The following is a 21,595-nucleotide window of genomic DNA, read 5'->3' as shown; positions in this document are numbered from 1 at the left end:
GCTGCCACTTTAACCAGCTGTTGCGTTTCCTCCATTCCATCCTACCAGCTGTGATCCAGTCCAGGTTTTTCCAGTCTGTGTCTGCATGTCCCTCTCTCTCTCGCTCACTCTCTCTCTCTTTTTCTCTCTCGCTGGCTCATTCTCTTTTCTCCGCTCTGCATTGCTGTGGAGCTCACATAAGCCAGTGCTGGTGAGTCAAGAAGACAGCGGAGCAGGCAAAAAGGATCAGGCTAAGGAACTGTGTCTGCTGTTACATGGCAACTGGATTCTGGCTATGTGTTGACGTTCTATAACATCAGTCCAGGGATCACACCTGGAAAGTCAGGTGTTGGTGGGGGTTTTGATTCACAGTAAGAGGGTGCACGTATGGATCATTCCGGGAGAAAGGGCTACCGCCATGTACTGCGGAATGGAGGGATACCCTGAAACCAGCCTGGCTCAGACTTCGCACCCTCATATTCAGTGACATCTCAACTTCTGTCCTGCAATGGGCTCATGGCTTTGGGACTCCAGTCTGGACACAAGGATGGGGGCAGCATGTTTTCTGCTGGTCAGCGGCTTTCTCAGCCTACATCTTCCTCCTTCTGGTGAGTCTGAGTGCCCCCTGGTCTTCCTACCGACCACATGGGGAAGTTGGTGCCATACTATGTACTTGTGATGTAGTGCTTCATCCCAAAGCTCCTGGTGCTTCTGTCCAGGAGGCTGGGTACCACTCCTCCCCATTCACACAGCATCGCACTGCCTTATTCTGATGCTGTAGCCTCACACCTCATCTGTCTCCCATGAGAAGCAAAATGAGACAGAGCATCGGCATCAGCATGGCATGTTCATACTTCTTGCTGTCTGATGTGTTCTTCATACGTGTTGCAAGTGTGTTGACTGTACTGTACTAAAGTATATGTAGAGAGCAGGATGATAAAAAATACATGCATACACAGCCACGTGGTATACTTGAATATATTAATTGTACGTGCGCATTGATAGATGATAGATAGATAGATAGATAGATAGATAGATAGTGTTGCACCGATATATGTATACATTAATAAAAATGCTAATACATCCAATATACCCATGATGAAAGTTACATTCCAAACAGGTAATTTGCAAGTTACAGCCTAGTTTCGCCAGGGGTTGTTGACACACAGAGTTAGCAGACTATAAGTGAAATACAACAATACACCCACCACACGCACACATGTATTTATTTGCTTTTATGAATGAAAGGATACAATGCTGTATGCATGCATGTACTATATATCCCGTTCACAGGCTACAGCTTTAGTTTATGCACAGAATACACGCATTTTTCTTTGTTTTCGTCGAGCCACAAAGCTCTAATTACAAAGTTGAAGTCCATAATACAGCACGTACACATTTATTCCAACAAAGTTGCCGTGTGCTTTTGGAGTATGTGCTTTTGATCATACCCTGTGCTTGATTGTGTGCATTGGGCTGGAGGAATAATATTCCGCTTTCACGGCTTCCTGCTGTGCGGGTTTCAATGTCAATGTTATGCACGGAGAGGCATGGTATTGTGGTGATGGGGTCAAAAAGCCAAAGATTTGCTTTGGTTTTTTTATTTACTGCTCTCCTAGAAAATGCTATTAATAACTCATTGCTAACCGGGCCTAGAATTGCACAGTGACTCCCGCAATGGTCTCATTCTTGATCTAAGATGGTCCTATTGACCAAGGTGTTGAGGCACTAGAGTGTCTCATCTAATGAATGTTCTTTACTTGTCAAAACAATGGCATAACTTTATCAGGGTAAAGATAATTCATATATGTAATACGTAGGCAAAGGGTGCATTGGGAAAAAGTGAGGGGAAGCTGTAAACGGATACACACCTATACCTTAGTGGTATCGCCTGTAATTCTGTACTGATACAAGCAGGTCCTATAAGCAGGATACGTTTTAGCATGGCAATAATTGTATAGGGTGGGGGTATACCTATTTAGGGATACAACTGAACATAAATATATAATTATATACACATATGTACTTAACAGTTCTGTCTGAATGGTGGGTAAATGTGGATTGATATTCCACTAAGGTTTTCTTTATTGCCCATTTAATGATGCCGAAGCTCTTTGTATTAGCGCAGATCCATGTGTGTGCATGTACTATATCCCTGTAGGAATGAGTGCTGCTTTCCAATAAGGTACGATGTGTCTGGCACTGCGAGCTGGTTCGTGCCCAGGGAAGCAGTGATGTGTAATGTGTAGAACCGGACATTTCTGCGTATCTACATAAAGGTGATGAATTATATGTGCATAAACTAAAGGGCTTGTATGCAGAATTAATGGCAGTGCGTTTCATTGTATAAATAGATTGCTTAAATACGTGGCAGCTGTATATGTTAAATGCTTTGCTGAGGCTGCTGTGGTTGGTATGTGTGGCTGCTGCATAGGAAAGCTTTAAAGTAAAAAAAATATACAGAATTATTTGGTATTTTTGGTGCTTTGAAGTAATAATCTGTCACTTGTACCAAACACTTTTATAGTAAAAAGTGACACCTGTTCTCCTTTGTGGAGATTGGAGTGACATTCGGCATGCAGACATCCTGCCAGATGTGTTGTTGGCATCCTTTTGGGGCATTCCCTGATGACATCCACAGGGCAATACTCCAGCCTGGCACTGTCCTCCTGCATGGACCCGTGTAAACATGGCCAGGAATAGGTTCACTTTCCAGATGTGATAGTGTGGCCAGAAATAGCACACGGGTTCCCAAAGCTAAGTGCTCTGCTGCTGTGTGACCTGTCAATTTCCTATAATTGTTTATCTTTATACTACAGTAATCATTCTTATACCAGCTTTTATTTTATTGTTCCACTCCTACATGTCTCTATTTATCATAGCACATGCCTCATGCTTTCCACTAACACAATGATCTCTAATCCTTCTATATATTTCCCTATTCAACCATTTTTACCCTGCATTCTATATCTGTCTCAGCACCCTTATACTATAACAACGATCAGTTCTTTTAAGACTGTCCTGACACCAAGATCAGCCCTCACACCACTCCCTTCACTAAGGCACTACTACATTAGAACACACTCATAAAACATTCATCTGATACCCTAACACTACCTTTGTGTATTAAGATACCTAAATATTATACCATACGCTAATCACAGCGCTGCTGCCTGCAATACAGATCCCCAGTATTCTTCTATTTTCAAATGATGGGGATTTTATAGTCTTTCATTGATTTTTTGGTAATTTAGTGATTTTAAAATATAATTTTATAGATTTTTTTTAATAATTTAGTTTTATATATATATATATATATCTATATATATATATATAGATATATATATATATATATATATATATAAATATATATATTTATTTATTTATGTTCCCTGTATATTCTGCTATATTCTCCATTTGTCTTACTCTGTGGCATTCTGAATAAGGGGTTCAAATGTAAAGGGTCAATGTAAGGCTCTGCTTACCATGGAGTGTGAAGATCCCACAACGTTTTTGATTTAGCCCTTTGGCTTGAATGAACACTATAATCCCATCATGTGAGCAAATACATGTAAATAAATAATGAAACAAAATGCAGTTCATGGTTGAACATAAAAAACAAGAAGAAAGTGAGAAAGAACAATTAAAGGACACATTAAAGTGTAGTTATGCTAGCTTCAACACTCCAAGAACAACCTCCCTGGGTAGCTGCACATACTTGTTCTTAAAGGATACAGGTTTTATTTTAATGGCGTCAAACATGCCAAAACGAAATGTGTGCAAGGTTACAGGTTCGCAGAGGTAGAGGTCCAGCATTACCGGCAAGGAGTAGTCTCAATGACGTGGTTTGCTGATTTTAATGAGGATAGTATTTGCACTTGCAGGGTACTTGCAGTTGCTGTGTACACCCAAGATGCACTAGCAAAAGCTGTTTCACATCACTATGGAGACTTCAGATGAGTTCACCGTATCGTGAAATGTCACTTTCTTAACTGTTGCTTAACTGTTTCACTCATCAAAGAATTGGGGGTTATATACAATCTATTTTATGTTATGCACAGTGTATATTATTATGTGGCACTATTTTAGCCATTCCTGGAGAAGCTCGGCGGGGGTTAGACTTTAATAATGCTAAGGAATATTCATTTCAGATTTCAAGGTGGTTGAAAATGTTGCCCAATTGTTCTTCTTGTTTACTCTCTCTCCCTGGCAAACTTTGTAAATGTGTTCTGCTTCAGCTCTCACCTGATAAAGCACAGTTATACTTCTATACAATTGCCATCAGCAGTCCATTCAAAAATGAATGTGTATTACCAGGTGCTTCAACACCTCCAACGGATCATGCCTAATACAGAGATAAGTATACCCATTGCCCAATCAGTCCCCATTGTTCGCTCTCTATCGTTCCATTGAATAAAGCCATTATTCATCCATTCTGGCAAACACCATACATTGGCAAAATATTCAAATCCTGCCTTGACTTCTCCCACCAGATCAACATGTACATATCTAAGCAAAGTTATGCACTCAACAACAGTAAAAATAGGATATCCATACTCAATAATCAAGACGGGATTACAGGCTTTGTAACAAAGATCTCCTATTCAAAAGCATCCCATTCAAGCACACATCGCAAACTTTTTTTTACTTCTCGAGAGAGGAACAATGAATTTTGAGGTAGGAGTGAAATAAATTACGATGGACGTGATGGTGTGGTGTTCTTGAAGACTTTGTCAGTGGAACAAATCGACATGTAAATGGCATTCCACTGAATTTAAGAAATAATATATAGAGCTTACACCTGACCCATTTCCAACCATAGGGCCATAAGCGTGTTTTTTTAATATACATTAGGTTTCTGTGTAGCAGTTTCATTCACTGAGTCTGTATAGTAAGTACTTTAAAAGTGTATCCCAATGGAATGCTTTATAGAGTTAAGATAATACTACAATTGATGTTCCATTAATATGGTAATCACTTTCAAGGCTTCTAGGTCACCGAAACAATAGGGAATTCATATAGGGCGCCATGTTAGTCTAACAATGCTCTTTCTTTCAGCCCTGAACTAAGCATGCACAAGACTGAACAACATGAAAATGTCTCATATTGGGCCAGAAATGGATTTAAAAAATCAGTATATATACTGTATATAATTATTTTAAAAGGCACAGTGTATTGCACAGAAAACAGAAGGGTATTACATCATTTAGGGGGATGTGGGAAGAGTCGGTGTTGTGCGAATGAATGGTGGTAAACACTGGAGGTAGGGCCATTAATTGTTGGATGATGGCTATGGGATAATGCATTGGGTGAATCCCACTTAGCCGAATCTCACCAAGGTGATCACGTTTAGAAGTGTGAAGATGTGGATGTTTAGGGTGGTGAGGCAGGTATAGGATAACTCTATAACAGATAGAAAATGCCACCGTGAAGGGGCAGCTCGGGAAAAAACTCACAGGAAACTGTGGCCTTTTAGCTTTTAATGGATGAACTATCACCCTCAGCAGGCAAATGCTCAGTATTGCAGTCTAACTGCGGCTTGAGGGACATTTAAACATTTATCATACCAACTGTTTTATGTAATTGTTGCTTTAGGAGGTGAAAACGAACTGGTCCTCATTGGTAAACATAATTATTAGAATTTCGTAAACACTAGCGCGGGCGGGAAACCACAAGGCTGTATACGCTATTTATGATAAATGAGATGCAGGTTTTGGCGAATCCCAGAAGCCTGGTTCAGACAACACAATAAATGTTACTGCTGAAGCAGAATTTGCTTGTTGTGTATATACTCTTCCCTGGGACCTAAATATGTCTGGTTCCTAAACACTGACTATAAGCTCTTCAGCCAGAGACCTCCTTTCCTAATGTATTGATATCTGTTGTACCCCGATCATAGTATCTGTACGGCTAGCGCAATCATTATCTGACTTATTATACCTTATTATGCACGGATTACGCCTCTCCTTTACTATATTGCAAACCATAAATTGCTAAGTACATCTGTTAGTGCTTAATAAATAGACATTTGCATACATACATAAACATTTCTCAAAGCAGTCATTCTGCTATTGCCACCAAACCCAGTTCTGTAGATGCTTCAATTTCGGGTAGAACCCAAAATCATATTTTAGCACTGCAATGTTCTGTGATATTTTGCCATTCTATTTTTTTCATAATATGTATTTTTCCCAGGACTAAGGAGAGGACTATAACAGTAGCTCCATCAAGATGGCTATATACCAGTCAATCTATAGCATTGGTTATGTATGTATGTATGTAATGTATGTGCGGAAACAAAAATGAACTTCTAACCTGTGTGTAGAGGAGAAATAAAAATCTAAAAAACAGCGAACACTATGGAGAAATGTTCCCCACTTACACATAATTATGTTTATAAACATCGAGCTATAAGGAAATGTGATCAGACAGTAACAAATTGCCACATCAGTAGAAGCTGTTTTCATTTGGTTTTCTAGTTCCCAACATAATAAGCATTTATTAAGCATATCAAAAAGTTCTGCTTTTATGTGTCTGCTCACCAGCCTGTGACCAATTATAGCAAATGCAATGAACTCAATTACAGAAATTCATATTTCAGTATGTTGTTTTGTTGATTTTTTTCCCCCCATGGCTTTTGGTTCCTCGACTTTATAATCAGCCCCGCAGGTGAAGGGTTAAACACGCGAGGTCTGAGGAGTGCAGACCGTGTTGTGGGCACTTCATAACCGCACAACTCGAAGCGTACTATTTATTTGTCACTTGCTGTAAAATTGCTGCTAAGCACAAGCTCCTAAGAGGGTTGCTTTGGGATCTCTCCTTCTTTCTAATTGGCCCTGTATCCTTGGGACGAGGGCAGTGATGAAAAGGTCCGCTCGGCTACTGTGCTGCCATTCCTTGCCTGCTGCCTCGCAAAGGCTGTCTGTAAACACAAGGCTTCAAAGTACACGACGCGTCGGGCCAGCAGTGGCTCATTTCGTGTCGCTTTGCTCCATTTTCCCCAACCTGCAGATAACTGAGACCTTCCTAATTTGCTATTTTTATGTCACGAACACAAAAAGAGTCAACCTTTTCTCTCTTTATTCTTTATTCAGAATATATATATATATATATATATATATATATATATATATATATGGTATATACTCATATTGTACGTGTGGATTTAAGATTCTGGGACATTTTTAACAGAGTAAAGAGAATTTTCACAAATACGCAAAGTGCATAAGAGAACAGGACCTGTGTTGATCAGGTTGATATAAACATGGAATATATCTGCGTTTTATAGATTTTGTAATATTCGTTTAAATAATGACATAAGGAAGGATTTTTCAGCAAGTGAATTATTATAGTAAGGACTGTAACAGAAACAAAGAGCGCAAACAGCAGTACTGTTTGCGGAAAAAACAAAGGTGCTAAGGCACACTTACACCGAGTGTGTATTGTCACGTGTGTCATGTGAGTCCATGGTTTGGTGTATGATTGCATTGGTAGTAAGCAGGGTTTGTATAAGGTGTGTATAAGTTAAAAAGCTAAAACCCAAAATCTTGGGTGAGCATAACAATTCTAAATAAATATAAATAAGGAATAAGGTAGGGCAGCAGAAGGAAAGATGTTGATGCGTTGAAGAGGCATTACTTTCTCTACTTATAAAACACTTAAATATGGCTTGCCTATATTAAAAGTATAATATACCATTTATTAAAAAATGAAATGACTACAAACCTAATTTTTTAGCTCTCAGATATAACTCATGTAAGTTTGTTAAGAAATTTTGTCCGAACCTAAAGAGCAGGAGACAAAACTTGTTGTCCAAAAACAAATGGACCAAAAATATGTCTGAATCATTCTGGTCCATTTTCTAAGTCTTTTATGTATATTATATAGTCTACGAATCTAATATATATATATATATATATATATATATATATATATATAGATATATAGATATATCTATATATATATATATATATATATATAATGATTTATTATTATGGTATATTATGATTTCCTGTGCAACCTGATATTTTTCAACATGCTGATACTACTACAAATACACAAAAAGTAAGCATAAAATCAATGCTCTTCACTGGCCGTTATAACCTTCAGACCTCAATTCAATAAGCAAATTGCTGGTTAAAATTTAGGAAAGCAGTTAACAAGGAAGAGAAAAAAAAAGTTGAGTGTTTCTCACCAAACGCCTAATAAAAACTATCATCAGGAGTAGAAGTAACACTGCAATAATAGTTCCTGTCAGAACCATCAGTGGTAAAAGAATTCATACCCACCGTGATGTTCTGTTACTATTCTCGGGAGCATTTATTCCATTGTAGTTCCTCCCACTCACAGCAGATAGTATATGAAAGAATTACGGGACAGGCAAGAAAGAGACCCCTCATAGAGAACAGGTGACAGCTTAATGTAGTCATGGATTAAAACAACGTAAAGGATATCGCAGTAACTATCAAACATTATTCCATTTTCTGGTCACTTCACATTAATAAATATACATCCCGACATTTCAAATGGCAAATTAACATTTCTGGAGGGGAGTGGAGACGTTGTTAAGAAGAGTGGTTTACTAAAGGTATTTATGTGAGTTATTGATAATTATTAATAGAAACATGGAATTTGATGGCAGATAAGTGCCATTTGGCTCATCAAGTCTGGCCATTTGTTCTGATGGAAAGACTCAGACCTCAATCAGTCCTTGTTCTTGTCTTAGATTTAGGATAGCATTTTGCCTGTCCAATGCTATCTCACTTTCTATATCTTTTCTATATTTTTCAAGGATAATAGTAAAATTAACTGTCTGATTCAGATTTTTATAACATTGGGTATGTTGAAAACTTTATGGTGTTTGACACTTTTTCTCCCCTGATGCCCCTCTTTTCTAGGCGCTCAATATCTCAATATTAGGTGGACATGAGTCTATCACAGTGTTCTACAAGCATGAAAGTCAAATTTTTATATATATATATATATATATAAACATAAATTGTTAAATTGTGTTTATACATCAAATTGTGTAAATAAAATTGTTATTATACACAACAATTACAAGGTCACAACACATGAAAAGTTTAATAAAGCCCTGCCCTTAAATACCCCTCTGTTCACACCCCATAAAACAAAAGTGCCCATTTGAAATGTTTTTAGGGGTGTTTATGAGTACCGGAATATGGAAGGGTAGGGAAATGGACAGTAAAATTACAGAAATGTCATTTTTTTCCAGCTCATATTTTTTTTAGTACAATAAATTGAGCTACGGGGTAAAAATGTAATTTTCTATTTATCTTAATGTGTTCATGGTGGATTTGGGCACTCTTCATATATGATTCATATATAGCATTCAGTCTAACGAATAAGGCTAGATGATAGTTGTCCAAACATACATTATACAGGTGAAACGCTAACATTTATGTAACATTAAAAATTAACATCGTATTGGGGTTGTTGAGCAAAATCAATATCGATAAGTGTGTACTGCAAAATTTCAACTTTCATAGTCACAATTTTACCTTGTATGTTGTAAGACATTTCAAAAGTACATGCAAAACTACGTGGGTTTATGTAAAAATTAAATGTTTTGATATTGCACATACTATTTTTTATTTCTTAATTACACTGTACCGTATGCACATACTGTATATGAACTGCTATGACACATAAAAACATGAAATGTATATGTTTCCTAAAGCTTTTTGTCTGAGTTAAAGATGTATATTATACACAAGTGTGTGTAATACTCAAGATTTTACAATATTATCTATTTGGCTAAAAAATAAGCAGTAGATACAGTTGTGGGTTGAGAATGCAGATATAATTCATGTGAAGTCAAGCAAGCTGAATGTGGGAAACAGACAAAAGGTCATAAAAAAACCATCAGCAATCAGGAGTAAAAACACCAACGGCACAAATATATTCAAGTTCGGGATAAGGCAATCAGAGGGGAAATGTTCACCCCCACTAATGAAGCAGAGAAAAATATTATTTTGATTCAAGGAGCCAGTTTTCCATTTTAACCCCTTAATGACAAAGCCCGTACATGTACGTGCTCAAAATGCATTGTTTTCAATGGGTTTAGGGTTGTCCTTAAGGGGTTAAACAGTGGAGAGGGTTGTCGGTGGTATACTTATGGGGCCCTTGTTTATGACCCAAGCAGGGTCTCTCCCTTGTGGTGCATGTTTTCTATGCTGAGTGCTGGGGCATGATATCATATCCTAGACTATCACCACAGAAGGTCCTAATGCATTAGGCACCACTTGGATGTTCTTTTATGTAAGGACAGGAAAGCTCTGGATTCCACTGTCTGTGGAGAAGATTATGGATTGTTAATGTTTCTGGAACAGACTCATTTTTGACAAGGAAAGGCATTCACGTGTATATGTTTTATATTGTGCTTACACCAGGGGGAATAGGGGACTGTTTTTTTTGATCTGGATATAAATTTTTCAAAACATGTATTTTTACCAACTGCACTAGCTATATAAATACCTAGGAGCACTAAGAGTTTTACCCGGAATCTGCTTCCCCCGGGTCTCCGGGATCACTTTGCTCTTTCTCCAGGCAGATTTTAGCGGCGCCCAATCCCCAATTCAATTTAGGCTTCAATACCATTTTTATTCCCATTACTATATCTATATAAATTAATGGGTTTAAAATTCTGCTTATTAGTCTGTTCAGGTTTTGCCACCTTCATCACGTGAGCGGTTAAATGCAGGACAGGGGAAGGGTTGAAGGTGGGGAAGGGATAAAGTCACCTAGCGACCTTACCCATCCAGCCACCTCACAGTGTTCAGCTGAAATGTGCCACAAGGTGGCTAATGGGAGCTGTGATTGAGGTCTGTGATACAAAAGCCCAGACCTCATTCAATGTCACAGGCTATTGGGATGGAGGGGAGATCAGAGAATCTGCCAAATCAGCCTATGATGCCCACTGTCCCTGTTGGGAGATATGTAATATGGATAAACATACATTATAACATTATAGTATAGAAGATGTGCAAGGTTATGCTCTTATGAGTTTACTTTGGGCATATTAAGAGCCATGAGACGGGGTAAGATACCTGCTTGGAGGTATCAGTTTGTGTTGTAATGGTGTACCCTATTGTACCATGCAATACCGGCTTTAAATCACATATTGGTAAGAGCTATGGTTAATGAAGACTTATCCAGATCCTCTCAATGTTATGCAAATTATTAGGTCGGTGGAACATGAAGGTGCTATATAAATCAATAAAAAAGAACAGTGCATATAGTATGGATTTTTTGTATATGTCCGAAAATACCTGTTTCTGTATATTAGTGATAAATACTTTTTGAACTATGAATCCTATATTAAAATGCAGCGGATGAATGCTGTGACCCAAGGATGTTTTAAGCAATACACTTCAATAATAGCTGTGATGATATGACCCCAATTCCATAATTCTTCAACGTATACACAGACCATTACCCACATGATTACACTGAACTAATAATAATGTCATAGTGTACTGGGTCAGAGATGACACACTCATTCCTTTTAGCTCTATGGGACAGTAAGCTTAAAATGGCATGCACTTTTAGCATTGCTACCCATGTGGCAAACATTGTGAACACCACTGATTATCTGCCGCCATGAGATTTATTTGGCATTTCTATGTATTCTTGTATACGTTATCATAGGCAGTTTCTATATCAGTCATTAGGGTCTGGGCTCTTTATAGGTAAATAGGGAGGAATCAATGTTTTAGCATTATGTTGTCTTACAGGGATCGCTATCAACAATACATAAACATCTTACATTTATTTAAGGAAATATCTGACAGGCAGCCTCTGACAGTGGGTTATTAGCGCTCCTGTCATCATTAGCTGTACATTGTTAATTTATATTTAAACATGAAACCAGCCATTAGCACAACAAGAATCCCGCTAGCTAGGCAACGTCGGATGTTTTTTGTGTGTTTAACAAGAAGATTTGAGTGATGGGATAAGAGAGGGAGCTGTCAGTTTGGGAATGTAGACACACAGACCGAGGGGGTGACAGGATTACCCTCAGGGCATTATTTAAAGAACGATACCAAGGGGTGGCATAGGCAGCCGGGAGATGAAGACACAAGTTACAACTGGAAATAGGCAGTAGCTGAAGGTGAAGAGAAAGACAGCTATCAAGGGCATTTAGCACAATGTGAAAACCATAAAAACATAGCAAACAATAGGACAGAGAGTGAACGAACAGACAGCTATCACATTATGAAAAAGCATAACATCGGGGCAGCTGACTTGGAGAGGTTCACATTTCAACAGACAGAGATCTATTCAAAGAGACTGCTGGAAAACAGATACAAGAAAAGGACAGCCAGTAATGTTTAGCGACGCAATGAATTTGCTGATGGGATAAGTATTCAATAAAAAAAACAGCTTGGGAGGCAAGCTACAGCAACCTGAAAGAGACAGCCAGGCGTATTAGCAAGGAACGAGGAAAAATATATGGCAGAGACAGCAATCAGCGATAGAGACATTAGAAATAGTGAACGAGATAACTAACAAGCAACGGCAGGGCGATAAGGAAGATAGGTGCCAATCACGGACAGAGATAGACGGCACGCAGGAAATGTGTTTGCCAGAAGATAGCAAAGCTGAGACCGGCAATGAGGTCAGGGAGTTATTGAGCAGTGAGAGAAACGTGTAATGAAGTCTGAACACGAATAGTTAAAGCGTTCGTCAGCTCTGTATGTATGTGCAATTTAAAAGAGAGGGGGGAGCTAGTCACAGATACAGGTAATACCGAGCAGGAGACAATGAACTCATAAACAAAGCAAGTCATGAAACAGACAAAAGAGAACAAGAAAGAAACTAACATTGCAAGCAAAGAGAAAAGGCTAAATGAGCTCCTGTGCCATTAGCTGTAATTAACCAGACGTGGATTATAGGTACAGAGTCACAGAGCAAACCGATTAGTTCTTCACAGAAAGAAAACATTATTTTAGCACCAGGTAAAAATATATGCAAATTTCGTTTGAATGACAATTTTTACTGCAAGAAGCATGGTGAGCTAATTTATTTAAATGAGTTCAATTTAAGTACATCTTTCAACAGAGAAGCATAAGCTGTAAATATATGCACTTAGTAATAGATGAGGATGAGGGGTTATACTTGGGCTTATTCCCCAGGTTTAGTTTATAACCCACCCCACTGCTAATTGGGGTGATCATTGTTGTTGTTTAATATTTCCTTCTTTTTTCCCCTTCAGTTTTATTTAATTATTTATCTTGCTGGGGGTAATGTTTTCTTGGTTATATTGTGTTGTAGTTGTTCAGGTGAGGACATGTGAATCGCATGCACGATTAGTTATTTTACAAATGCTAGCACCATGCTACTTTGTAGTACATATAATGCAACTTCTCCTCCCTTATATTCTTTGATCACTGTTATCCATCCATAGTATACTTGCTGTACTGCATGCTGTTGATTTTCTATTTTAGAGGGTAATTTTACATGTGAATTTTAGAGGGTAAGGTTTTGCGGATTATATTGGGAATTGGGGGATGGTTTAGAAAGATTAGTGTTACGGCTTATACCTGCTGGGGGAGTCAGGCAGTGTGGGTAATTAGAACTGAGTGTAGCCCAGTAAAGAAATCTCTATACATTTCTAAAAGCTCCACACAACAAGACCTATGTTTTTAAGAATTGGCTACGCTCAGTGGATGTTGCAGATGTACTTTTTGCTTGACAGTTTACATGATCATAAAAAGGTAGGTTATATAGTAAGTACTATGGTCTAAAGGCATTTTAAGTACAATCAGCCCAAATACATCAGGAAAGGAAGTCGCTGCCCGTAGAGTATGTGTGCAAAAAGAAACTAGTGACAGTTCTTATGTTAAAATGAAAACAAAACATAAACCAAAATGATCTTATTGTATTAATTTAATTTCAAAATAGTCAACACACACAAACTCTTGAGACCGCTGATTTGTAGGACTTGAATAGAAGATGCTCATTGACCTGTCATTCTTTTACATTGTTGCAGTCTGGGATAAGACCCTCAAAATGTTTCCTTCTAAAAGGTGATGCAATTAAGTCATACACAATTATTGCCCTTTTGTTATACATATAGCAATTGAAATGTATGGATTTTTTGCAATTTCAGAGTGCAAGATAGTTTGATCCAAAACCATTTGGGGGTCAAAACTTTAAGTCTGTGGTCTCAAAGTTGATAAACAGAATGAGAATAATATGGGAAAATGGTTAAGTTAAGAGATACCTGGCTAACGGAGAAGACCGCCAGGAAAGAATGGAGCAACAAATGATCTGTCCTTTTGTGCTGCTTACTCACATACTCTGCTGGCTCTAACAAGATAACCTGCTGGGAAAGCGAGAGATGACATAAAAGAGAGAGATAACAGCATTTTATAAACTGGTAAAATAATAAGCTGGTATTGTCTTCATAATAGCAAGAATGCACACTGCAGAAAGCCATTCAGCATGACATTTTCTAATGGTAACCCAACACAGAGTGCTATGGTATGCGATATTCAGGGGTCACCAGTAAAGTTTGTGAAAGCCTCAAGAAAATAATGAAATATCCCAATAACTACAGGGAAGCTTGAAGTCTCCAAATTGTTTCGGCTTTGTCTGTGGCTCATACCCCTTCCTAAATGCCATCCCCAGCTGTGCCTTAGATACAGAACTCTCTTAATGACACCAGGAATCTGCAGAGAGAGGGAGTGTGTTCCTATCTCTTCTGATGCCCTGCCTTGCCCTGTTCCCCGGCAAGCTGCTGGCTCTCACTGGATCAGGGTGACCTTCAAAGTCCTTGAGGCAAGTATGCTACTGAATCAAAGCTGAGACTCTGCTTCCGCCTTCACAGCACTAGAGCCGTTAACCCTTCTACTGCTGGAGCAGCTTGCGTTAGACTGAGAATAATTACAAGCCAAGCTGCTTCCAACATCTATTGGCTACTAGGGCATTGAGTCTCTCAGGAAATTTAGGATTAAGATTGTCCATTGGCACCAAACATTCAAATAAAATCCACAAACAAGCCATTTTTTTTTTTGAAAGGGACATGCAGGATGGGGGGGGGGGGGTTCTGGTATTCCATCGTTATTTGTACCTAAGCCATTTTTATATGAAAAGGGTAGTTGCTGCCAGCCTTGCATATAAAATTCCTTGTTCCACATCAAAACCTTGGCCTGGTTCAGATAAAGTGGAGCCAGGTGGTCTAGTTACTCTCTTTAAAAGGCTTGATGATTAATGCAATGGAATTAGCTGGTTTAACCTAATTTCTACCAAAAACACAGAGCATAATTTTGTATATAAAAAGATTAGTAATATATGTAAATTATAGGAATGCTCATCTGAATGGCCAAGATTTGTACTTAGCAGTGTTTGTGTCGCCCATAAACTTGGAATGCGCTAAGGCTGTTATTATAGCATACAGAACCACAGCAAGACAATAATAAGAATATAATGTATATATATATATATATATATATATGTACAGTATATGAAATTGTTATATGACATCAATCAAATGTATAAAAATCTGGATTAGAAGAGCACAAAACATGGCAGATATGCTATTAAAACTGTCAAATAAACTGCCAAATACTTGACTGATTTAAAAGTGCCTGGTTTGCTTTTAAGATCTGTGAAACTGGTTTTTGACTGGTATAGACAGCAGAAAACAGGGGGATTCTAGTGTCAGTCCCCAAAATACCTATGACTTCATAACCGCCGCAGTAGCTAATTTGAGGGCTGTAATTTTAAACATCTCAAAAACTACTAAAACTAAGAAAATTGTATGCAAATTTTACCCCAGTAGTGATTTATATGACATTTTGGTTGGTGATAGGCCCATTGTAACAGTATACAAAATGTACAAAATTTGACCACTTGCAATCAGGGTGATAATATAATAATATCTGGGTTCCTAGAATACAAGTGGTTGCATGCGGGACATAATGTGGCTCAAGCCAAGCTGTACTTGCCAAACCTGGTCATGAGCAGAGCTGGACCTGCGCTTCAGATATGTAGGTCCCTTCAAGTGCCCTTCTAGACAGAGAATCCAAACACATAAGTGGAGGAGACATTTTAGTCTGCTCAGGTCTAGTTCATGCCAGGCCAAGTTATGTATTGGACTGCAGCCCATACTGGCTCTCTCAGCCATATTATTAAGACTACTTTGCTGACTTCTCGCTAACCTGACATTTTAGCTGGCCAAAGCTTTTTTGTTCAACAAAATAAAATGACAGTGTGTTAAAAACATGTATTTTGGGCCATAAAGTGAGAGCAAAGCCTTAATGATAGTTTTATGCACTTATACATTGAGTTATTTTACTTCTCCAGCTTTTAAAAGCTTAAAAGTCAGAAGGTCGGGAACAATTTCCTATTACCATCATCACCATGGCAATGTTTGATCCTGTGTACTCTCAAAATGGTGGACATCATTCAAACCCCCTAAAAGCAGACAAAAAGACACACTGATTTTAGAAAGTCATGAATTCTTTAAAACATTATATGAACAGTTTGTAGTCATGACTGCAATAGTAGATGAAGTAACCATGTTTGTGTTATATAGACCTCATTGAGACTTTTTTAATCTTTGGAAGTCATGGCAAATGAATGCTGTAATACCCCTCAGGATGACTAATGTATGCCATTGCCAATGGCAGAATTAAGCCCTTTTATCAAGGTAAACATAGCCAATTCAGAGATGCAGCTATTAGTCAAGACCTCACAGTTTCCTTTCCCGTGATTACATTAATGAAGCAGTAAGGTTGGACGTTATTAAAGATGTGTATGTGTGAGGAGGGAGTTGGGGGGTGGGTAGTTGTAAGCTCCCACACAAACATTACAGAGAGACCCAAAGATATGATTAGAACCAAACAACCTTGCTGATCTAGGGGTTACTAATTAATATGCAAATTAACGGCATTGAAGTGCCTTTCTGTTGTTCTGCATTTCCTTATCAGGTCTAAAGAAGGACTCTGAGGATCTTATTATTCCCTTTAGCTGCTACAGAGGCCAGCAAAAATGTTGATTTGCTGCTTTAAGCATCAAGGATGAAGCCGGAATAGGGTGACCACATTTAATTTCTGCCATTCAGAGACACACTATGAAGCGCATGAGATTACACACACAGGTATATATATATATATATATATATATATATATATAAAACTACATAATATGTACTCTTTGAAGTAAAGACCGTGATTGAAAGCAGAACTGGCAGTTAGTTTTCATTGTTTAATATTAGACCCTGCTGCCGATATATATTAATTAATATTAGACCCTGCTGCCGATGCCGATGTATATAAATATTAGATCCTGCTGCCGATGCCAATATATATAAATATTAGATCCTACTGCCGATATATATAAATACTAGACCCTGTTGCCAATTCATGTTATATTGAACAAATTGGACCCTGCTCCACGCTCCCTAGCATGCAATCACTCTCTTCGCTCCCACACCAGAAAAAAATAGTTGCCACACTGAATCAGAATCAGACATACAAATCCTGTATTTGCAGGTATACAATAACAATGGATGGAAACATAACCTTGCAGGTATAGATCAACAGAACACACAAGCATTGTAGGTATAGAGCAACTGGAAATCACATGTAAACTCAGCACTGAGGGTATAGATCAAATAAACAACACATGGAAACAGCATTGTAGGTATTGATCACCTGAATAAGACATACAACCCCTCTATTTGCAGGTATACATAAATAATGTATGGAAACATAGCATAGCAGATATGTATCGACAGAATAACACACAAACCCAGGTATAAATCAATTGGAATTCACATAGAAACTCAGCATTAAAGGTATAGATAAACCCCCCTAAAGTACAGGCATAGATTACAGGTCGCACACTGCTCACATAGATCCTGACCAGCACCCAAATTACACGCATAGGACTTGCCATCTTTATCCCTAAACAGCCCAGCATTAGTCAACTTTGTCCCCAAACAGCTGACCTATGCCATCTTTTTCCCATAAACACCCTGCCTGTCCCATCTTGGTCCCCAAGGCTCAAAACGTTGCTTGTGCCATCTTTGCCTTTCCACAAATCAATTATAGAAACATAGAAAGTGACGGCAGATTAGAATTAGGCCCATCCAGTCTACCCAACCTCTGAGTACTTTCCTTAGTACCTGCCCTTATCCTATATATAGCTTGGCCTTATGCTTATCCCATGCTTGCTTAAATGTCTTTACTGTATTGACCACTGTATTTACTGTATTGACTTGCATCTACCACTTCTGCTGGAAGGCTATTCCATGCGTCCACTACCCTTTCCGTAAAGTAATATTTCCTGATGTTACCATTAAATCTTTGCCCTTAGCTTATGACTATGTCCTCTTGTTGTGGTAGTATTTCTCCTTTTAAATAAACTCTCTTCCTTTAACTTGTTGATTCCCTTTAAGTATTTAAATGTTTCTATCATATCCCCCCCTGGTCACGTCTTTCTTCCAGGCCGTATATGTTAAGATCCTTTAACCTGTCCTCGTAAGGTTTATCCTGTAATCCATTAATCATTTTAGTAGCCCTTCTCTGAACTTTCTCCAACATATCTATATCCTTCTGGAGATACGTTCTTCAGTACTGTACACAATACTCCATGTGAGGTCTCACCAGTGATCTGTACAACGGCATGAGCACTTCCCTCTTTCTACTGCTAATACCTCTCGCTATACAACCAAGCATTCTGCTAGCATTACCTGCTGGTTATTATACATCTATGATACACACAAACACTTTTACAGTCACTCACTAATGCACACTTTCATTCACATAATTTATTCACGCAATCATTTACTATTTCACTCATTCACACCAATCATTTATACATATTCATTAATGCATTCTCACAAATTCATTAATTCATACTCTCATGCATTCAGACAATTCATCCACACATTAATTCATTCTCTCACTCATTCACACAATTCATCCACACATTAATAATTGTATTTTCTCACTCGTTCACACAATGCATCCACACATTCATTCATTCTCTCACTCATTCTCACTCTTTATTTTATCTACCCCTCTCCCTCCCTTTTCAATATCTACCCAACTCCCTCCCTTCTCACTATCTACCCCCTCTCCTCCCCTTCTCAATATCTACCCCACTCCCTCCCTTCCTACTCTCTACTCCTCTTCCTCCCTTCTCATTATCTACCCCTCTCCCTCCCTTCTCAATATCTACCCCCTCTCCCTCCCTTCTCAATATCTACCCTCTCCCCCTTTGTAGTTCACTTACCTTGCAGAAGTCCTGCGGTGAGTGCGCGAGGCCTCTGTCTCCCTGTTCTCCTGCGGTGCACGCTTCTTCACTGTTGAATGAAATGTCGGCACAGTGACCGAGTTAGAAGCCTCGCAGAGTAGAGTGAGGGGCGCTGAGCAGATGCTGAAAACTTATTCTTAAACGACCGCTCCATTGTGGGACTGTCCCAGGCAATCCCCGACATGTGGTCACCCTAAGCCGGAATATCTAAACTAAACAAAACAAGTATTTCTCAATAATATGTCTGAATCACACTGGATACTTTATTATAATTTATTTCCTCTATCAGATTTTGTTTTAATGTCACCACTTACTGGTTTATACAGTTCCCACTCTACTAAGCATTTCAAATGTGTGTGTATATATATTTATATATATTAGAACAGCAGTCACTAAGAGCACATTAAATGCCTGGCAGTTCACAAAGCAGATTAACAGTGCACCAGGAGTCCATATAAATTTGGCTTTGGATAACTGGCTCACTAGCACTGGGCCTATACCAAGGTACTGTTTAATGCTTTTAATTAGGCATTCAGCCTAGTGTTTTTCCACATCATAATTCTATAAAAAGATATACATTTCTGGTTAGATATGTCCATACTGTAAATGTTGGGCCCTAGTATTGTATAAAAGCATGAATGTAGTTTTAAACACATTTTAATATTTGTTAATAGACAGAAGCCCAAAATATGCGGCTGAAATAAAGTCACAGATACGCAGTGAGTGCCAACAAATTCACAAAGAATATGAATCTGCATTTGGTTTTGCAAGGTAGCCATTATGAAGGCCTAAGATCACTGGAGCTCAAAATTATTTTAAGAGCTAAAGGTTAGCTAACCTTCTATTTCTAATGATGAAACTCAGTATCCATAGTCTTGGACAAGGCCATGTTTTGTTTAGCTACTGGTAATAAAAGTAGGGAATGTTAAAGATAAGGATGTAGGTTATGGTGCTTAATCTCTGATAGCACCTTTTATCTTTCAGGGGAAGTATCTTTTTGGTTTGAACTGAACAAATCCTCAAGTGCTTGTGCTGAACAGAACCAAACAGATTAATTCTCATGTCCTCACTTAGGAGGCATCCTCTACAAATCATCACTTATGTGTTTATTGGTGCAAGGCCTAGTTCCGCTTATCTGCCCACGACCCCACACTTGGATGTGACAGCGCTGCCTCTGCGTAGATTTCGGTAATAGGCATAAAAGGCCAATAAGCATGATGTGGTGTGAAGGGAATCTAGTGTTCCTGTGAATTTATTCACACACTGCATCCGTATCTAGTGAAAATCTTTAAGACCTCTAGCTTCCTAGCCGGCTGCTTTGCACACTCTGTCTTGTTTCTGCATGGTACGTTCCCCAGAGAGTTTCTCTTGTTATTGGAATGGAACTAGTTTCTACTTTACTGTACATATATACTGCATGTTTCTTGGCTTGTAATGCAAATCCACACATTATATTGTTGTACATATCCCACATATCATACATTTTTAATACCTACTTGTAAATGTTACATGCCCATAGACTATAATGACTAACATTTGGAAGGGAGCTCATTCTGTCCTGTGTTTATGACTTAAATGATTAGGCAGGCTTTCTACGTCCTATCATTTATCACCATGATTGATCACCACTAGGCACCAACCATGCTTGATATTTTTTACATTATTATTTTTTTTAGCAGTAACAGTATACTTATTTTTCTTCATTAAATATACAATAGGGGACATATAAGACTTGATTAGTATGCCCCCATTCTTTAGTGCATTCAATGTGCAACTTACGCCATATGGTGCATGAAACACATCACATTTTGATGTATTCCACTTAAGCATTGTCCATTGGTCCAGCTGTTTGGAAATGGTTAATACTAGTGTACAAGGTGCACAAAAGCAGCTGCAGGGGTTATTAATTATTTGAAGGCAGAAACAGAATTGCTAAGCATTTCAAAAATTTATAATCCAATAACATAAGATTATTATGATAGTGTTAACAGAGCTGATGAAAATGTTAATTTGTTGATGTCCCTAGTTCTTTAACCATCAGGCAAGAGATTAAAATTGTGTTATTCTAGAGTTTCAGAATTCCATACATCTCATTCTGATTTTCTTTTCTCTGTGATGCTATATATAGCATAATATTGACAATGATGAAGGTGTACTATGCCAACAGTTGAATACATTTATGTGTAAAGAAGTAGAGCATCTAAGATATTGAAGCGTCACTAGGATAACATACGATTTGGAAAACATTTATCAAAACGTCATCATATGCAATTAGTTATAAAGATCGTCTGTACGTATCGACGTATTTCAGAATTTTGACACAAAA

The 21,595-nt window shown here is 38.2% G+C and overlaps 1 protein-coding gene across 1 annotated transcript in view; it reads left to right on the top strand.

Annotated features, from left to right (window-relative positions):
• The first annotated feature begins 410 nt into the window (after window positions 1-410).
• Window positions 411-21,595, top strand: part of UNC5A (unc-5 netrin receptor A) — a 128,050-nt gene continuing 106,865 nt past the window's right edge. The window contains exon 1 of the mRNA XM_053461841.1: window positions 411-587. Coding sequence (XP_053317816.1) covers window positions 488-587 — 100 coding nt within the window. The 5' untranslated portion in view covers window positions 411-487. The remainder of the gene's footprint in view (window positions 588-21,595) is intronic.

This window comes from Spea bombifrons, chromosome 4 (assembly GCF_027358695.1).
Source record: "Spea bombifrons isolate aSpeBom1 chromosome 4, aSpeBom1.2.pri, whole genome shotgun sequence".
In the NCBI taxonomy this organism is placed as follows: Eukaryota; Metazoa; Chordata; class Amphibia; order Anura; family Pelobatidae; genus Spea; species Spea bombifrons.
This window is presented reverse-complemented; position numbering and strand designations above follow the sequence as displayed.